At 35.9% G+C, this 6,038-nt stretch overlaps 2 protein-coding genes across 6 annotated transcripts in view; one reads left to right on the forward strand and one right to left on the reverse strand.

The window, feature by feature from the left end:
• LOC106869685 (putative amine oxidase [copper-containing]) overlaps window positions 1-6,038 on the forward strand; it is a 491,890-nt gene that overhangs the window by 251,416 nt on the left and 234,436 nt on the right. The window lies entirely within an intron of this gene.
• LOC106870602 (putative amine oxidase [copper-containing]) overlaps window positions 1,931-6,038 on the reverse strand; it is a 148,178-nt gene continuing 144,070 nt past the window's right edge. The window contains exon 4 of one of the 2 annotated variants that reach the window (XM_052978368.1): window positions 1,931-2,156. Coding sequence is in view for 1 of the 2 variants with exons in the window: in XM_052978373.1 (XP_052834333.1) it covers window positions 2,154-2,156 (3 nt within the window). In the remaining variant the exon portion in view is untranslated. The remainder of the gene's footprint in view (window positions 2,157-6,038) is intronic. The other variant, XM_052978373.1, reaches the window with a different exon arrangement.

Genomic DNA, 6,038 nt, shown 5'->3' on the forward strand with positions numbered 1-6,038 from the left:
TGTGTGTGCGTGCGCGCGCGCGCGTGTGCGTGTGTGTGTGTGTGTGTGATTTGAACTCAGAATTCATGGATCAGGGACATATATCGCAAGATATTCCGTCCAACATTCTAACAATTTCCTTAATCCACTGACCTAGATTGCAACCTTTTTATTGACCCCCAAAGGATAAAAAGCAAAATTGACTTCGGTTTCATTTGAACTTCGAGTGCAGAGAATTGGCAAAAGTACAGCGAGATTTTCTATCCAATATCATAATGATTCTTCTAATTCCTATTATAAGTTAAAAAGAAAAAATATCTCTGTGCCATTTATGCGCAACACTTTTATGCACATTGTCAGGAAAATAGTAAAAGCCCACAATGTTAGAGTCTTTTATTCTGACGCTTCAAGCATTTAGAAGAACATCTAACTGCCCAAAGGTAAATAAATTCATTAAACTCTTTAAACTTTTTACAAATTACTCATATTTCAGTTAAAACCGGATTACGAGTTTTCTGATAATCTGAAATTTTATCATCTAGTATAATTTAAGTTTGATTGAATTTTACATTTTGCTATCAATATCTACACTTGTCACAGACAGAAAGTAGAAGGTTGAATTGGTTGTTAGAAATGTAGGTTCTGACAACAATTGACCCTCAGTAAAGGAGAAGTTGATAAAAACAAAAGTTGCTGTCTTCAATTCAGTTTTCATGCCTATTCTCACATACGGTCATGAATTTTGAGTAATGCTCGAAACAGAACAATCGCGAATTCAAGTGGCCGAAATGGGGTTCCTCTGAAAGATATCTGGAGTAACGTTACTCAGCAGGGTATGTAACTCGGAGATCAGGGAGTCTAGCCATGTCGAGATGATACTTTCCACATTGGGAGGTCACAGCTCCGGTACTACATACATGGGATTAGAACATCACCGGAAAGAATCGCAAGACATATTCTTCAAGCCAATCAACCGGCAGGAGACCTAGGTGTAGACCAACAACGAGATGATTGGATAATATCCATAGTCTCGATTGGATGCTATGGTGGAGATGCCTGAGAATTGTACCCCAAAGACCATCGCGTGAATTGTGAGCAGAGATGGATGGATGGATGGAACAACGTCTCATGCTTTTGATTAGCATCTTTTAGTATTTCTCGCAAATACCTTCAGTAGAGGCGAAAATACGTGACTAAAGTTAGAGGAGTTGCACGAGCACGAATTCGGTGTTTGATTCTTAAGTTGAATAACTTCAGAGTACAGGTTCAACTCTCACCTGATGCGACTGTGTTTATGATAGTTGCAATATATCAGCTTTTATCCATCAAACTCAGAATGAAAATTTGAACAACGAACAAAAAATATCCTCTCAGTGAAATACCTTCATACCTTTTCTTACTTTTCTCCTTGTCAATATATTTTCCCCTTTCTCGCTCTCCTATAGTAATTAACTCATAGTCTTAGCTGCATGGTACTGATGAGATTCAACCAAATCGAAATGGCAGCTATATACGATTAAGAATATAAACATTGAAGATTTTATAGCTGAATCGAAAAAAGACATTTAATTAAATACAAAACCATTATATCATAAACTCAAAATTTCCTTCGCTAAACTCAGATTTGCTTCACAAGCAATTTTTAAAAAAATAAATGATATTAACTTCTTATAAGATGATTCTCTCCCTTACAATAGTAATGAACAACCAATGAGCCAGCATTCTACAATGATTTTCCCAACAAAGAAATATTCTTCGATGTACTGAACTCTTAGATTAACTGTCTTTCATCTTGTATTCTATAGAAACTCGAATAAGCAGATCTAGAAAGCAACGAAAATATCTAAAAAGTCAATGAAACTATTTGTTCAATAAATAATCTGTTTGAAGTACATATAAAAAATACAATTTGTATTGGTCAAATGTTTTTATTAAGCATTAATCCATTATTGTAAGTAGGGAGGGGGAGCAGAATGTATTACAATTGATTGATTATAGATTAATGTAATATTCTGTTAGAGCCGATAGTCTGTTGATATGACAGTTGGGTGAAAGAGTTCTAAGAAACGGAATGTTGCTCGCTTAAATATTTTCCGATATATGATCTGTAACCTTCTTCTGTAATGTATTGGGTCAATTCAACTGATTATACTGCTTCCATTTAAACAATTCTTTCACTGTCAATTCAAAAGAGACCAATATATTGCAAGTGATAATAAAGATTTTTCATATTGGCACAAGTCTGTAAGTATGTAGGTGATGATACAGTAGAGTGGACTCTCCCATCGTAAACAACAGATGATGATTCCGCAGTTTCTTGCTGAATAACACAGATGATTTGTTTATAGTGATCAAATATCGGCATTGTCTGTTCAAATGTACGGTGTGCCACGCATCACATCTGCCCTCCTCTGACAAAACACAGTTGATCAAAAAACAAGAGACTGAGATAATTGAAAAAAAGATTGAATAAATTATGCTAATTTTCCTAACTTACTCTGTGTCATGGGCTGCTGTATAATGAAAAGTTAAATTATTTTCTAAGGTCATATCTCTAGTTATGAGACATGGATCAAGGAATTCAAATATCCATTCTCCGATATAACAGTAAATCGACTTGCTGTGTTTTATTGGAGGACAGCAGAGATGTCAAAATGATCGCAATGACCCTCAATATATGATCAGTAATTATATAATTGAACTCTGAGAAAGAGGTAGAGAGAGAAAGAGGAGGCAAAAAAGAAATTGCGGAACCTTCCTCTGTTATTTACGACGATGGAGTCCAACGTATATATGCACACACACACACACACACACACACACACACACACACATATATATATATATATAATCCTTTCTACTATAGGCATAAGATAATGGCAGTGCCCCAGCATGGCCACAGCTCATGAGCTGGAACTAGATCAAATCAAATCAAAGGCATAAGGGCTGAAATTTTGGGGAGGAGTATAGTCGATTACATCGACCCCAATATTCAACTGGTACTTAATTTATCAACCCCGAAAGGATAAGAGGCAAAGTCGACCTCGGCGGAATTTGAACTCAGAAGATGGAGACGGACGAAATACCACCGCACATTCCTGCCAAGTCGCTGTCCTAAATAATAATAAAAATAATAATAATAATAATAATAATAATAATAATAATAATAATAATAATAATAATAATAATAATAATAATAATAATAATAATAATAATAATAATGATAATAATAATGATGATGATGATGATGATGATGGTGGTGGTGAGGGGGAGGAGGAGGAGGAGGATAACGATAATGATGATAATAATTATAGGAGAGAAGATACGCCACACAATTCGGCTATGTATTTTATCGGAAAAGGAAGTACCTCACCTCTCATGGATATATCACACACGCACAAACAGATAGACAAACATAAGCACGCACAATCACATGTGCACATAAATACGCATACACATACATGCATACATGCATACATACATACATACACATTCACATATACTCATACGCGCGTACTTACACATACATACCACACATATACACATAGCACACCATGCTAATTCGTTTAAGAAATATCGAAAGTCTTGAGGAAGCACCGAGAGGATAAGGAAGGAGATGTTAGGTGTCTTATAAAAAAAAACAATAGCACATTACAAGAAATGAATAAATGAACGAAGCTGATCAATCAGTCAATCAATCAATCAGTCAGTCAATCACTCACTGAATCAAACAGTCAGTCAGTCAATCAGTCAAACAATTACTCATACAACCAGTCTGTTAATCAAACAGTCAGTTAGTCAATCAGTCAGTCAATCATTCAATCAATCAGCCAATCAATCAATCAATCATTCAATAAATCAATATGTCCTTTCTCGTAGTTAAAGGTCAGGGGACGGCCTTACATACAAACACCACTCCTTGCTAGCATATTTTATTTATTTCATCAGCTCACTACACTGAATCCCCTATAAATTCTTTTAAAAACAGGTGAAGCATTTGAATTTCGTTTATGTAAGTGAAAAAAAACGAAATTACGAAATACAAATGATAATGAAATGTCTTTAACGTCAGTGGGGGGTAAGTCATTGCTTCGTTGCTATAAAATGGTTTGTAAACTTACGAAGGTGTGAAAAGCAAACTTTAAAATGTAGAAGAGCATAAAACTTTAATCTAGAAACGAGACTAAATACACATAGACATTCTTACACACAACCAACAGCAACAGCAGTCATTACTCAAAGAAAACAGTCTTTGATTATTTATCTATTTGTAATGGTTTAATTATAGATTTTCAAGTTGAAGAAAGAGAAACAAAAGAAGAAAGATAATTGCTGCGTTTTGTTTCAGAACGTCCTTGAAATAAATAATAATGTTTGACTTGCGTGTGAAGTCTCCGATGTAAGCTGCTTTGGGTATTGGGGATGAAGGTGATGTTGTTCTTGCTGCTGCTGCTGCTGCTGTTGTTGTTGTTGTTGTTGCTGCTGCTGCTGCTGCTGCTACTGCTGCTGTTGCTGCTGGTTCAGGTATATTACGGTGGGGGAACACCGGTGGTGAAGGTGGTGGTGGTGGTGGTGGTGGTGGTAGTGATGGTATAATCAATTGCTGAGGCGGTGGCGCTGGTGGTGGTGGTAGTGATGATGGTATAGTCTATAGCTGTGGTGGTGGTGGTGGTATTGGTGGTGTTGGTGGTGGTGGTGGTGGTGTAGTACATTGTGGTGATAGTGAAGTGGTGTAATATTGACTCTTTGTACTAGAGTTATTCGTGCTGATGTATGTTGCTAGTGATAACGATATGAAATGTTGCTGTTATTATTGCTATTGTTTAAGTCCATAACCGACCCACATCAGGCAAAACCTGTGATAGACAACATTCCAGTCATGACCACTCCTCCTTACTTTAATACTATATTTAGGACTACATTATCCTTATATGTTCCGCCTCGTTTATGGTGGTAAGATGTGATCTGAGGAAGATTTAACACCTGCGCGGCACCTTGGACAAGTAACTTCTGTTATAGCCTTGCGAGTAATATTTGGATGTTTTGTCTTATGTATGTATTCTTATGCATATAATTGCATACCTAGATATGCTCATATAAACCTAAATGATAAACTTCTGGAAAGCTTTATTTTTACCGTTGGATCTGTAGTTTTCGAATCAGCTTTCTCTTTTCTGGTTTTGAAAAGCCTAATTTCTCAAGATTGTATATACGTCTCTTTTATTTTTTAACTGTTATAAATCTTCCACTGAGGAGGGAGTCGGTTTCCAACAAAGATACATGGCTCCATCTTTGGGATGTAGCTAACACAAACAAATTCACATTTGGAACTTGAGAAAAGTCTTGCATATTTTTACTGTTCCATTCACAGATTGGACATGTAATGTACGAATCAGCCGGTCACTTTCTCTTTCTGAAAAACCTAGTTTATACAGATTCTCCTTTAAGCATTTACTAACAAAACCAAGTGCTCGAATTATTATTGGTATGAATATGAATTCATAGTCTGGATATAGAAGCTGGAGGTTTCGAAGCAGTTGTCCATAGCTATCCTCTTTCTCTTTGATTTTCAAAGAAATATTTATATCTGGAAGGCACCTGACCCAAACAACAATATCCGACTTGGTACGCTTACATTTGACAGAAGTTTTGATGGGAATATTCCACCAGTATTCCTTGAGTTAGTGTTTATGAATGTATTCCATAACAGAGGGATTTTCTAAGTCTATTGTATTTATGTATTTATGTATGTATGTATGTATGTATGTATGTATGTATGTATGTATGTATGTATGTATAAACGAATAGAGATTTGAAATTAAGATAGATATCTTACGAGCACTCTGGATAAAATCCAAACGCGGCTAACCACATCGAATTATAGAAAACATTTTGGAATCATTTAAGATAAACAACTAAACTGTTCTCCCTTCGACTGGCAAATCCAGACTTTGCTTCAATAGATTTCATGCAGAATACAGGGTATATAATCAATGACTGAAACAAGTAAAAGATATGCGGATGTGTGTGTGTGTGTGTGTGTGTGTGTGTGTGTGTGT

The sequence above is a fragment of the Octopus bimaculoides genome, chromosome 2, assembly GCF_001194135.2.
Source record: "Octopus bimaculoides isolate UCB-OBI-ISO-001 chromosome 2, ASM119413v2, whole genome shotgun sequence".
Taxonomy (NCBI): domain Eukaryota; kingdom Metazoa; phylum Mollusca; class Cephalopoda; order Octopoda; family Octopodidae; genus Octopus; species Octopus bimaculoides.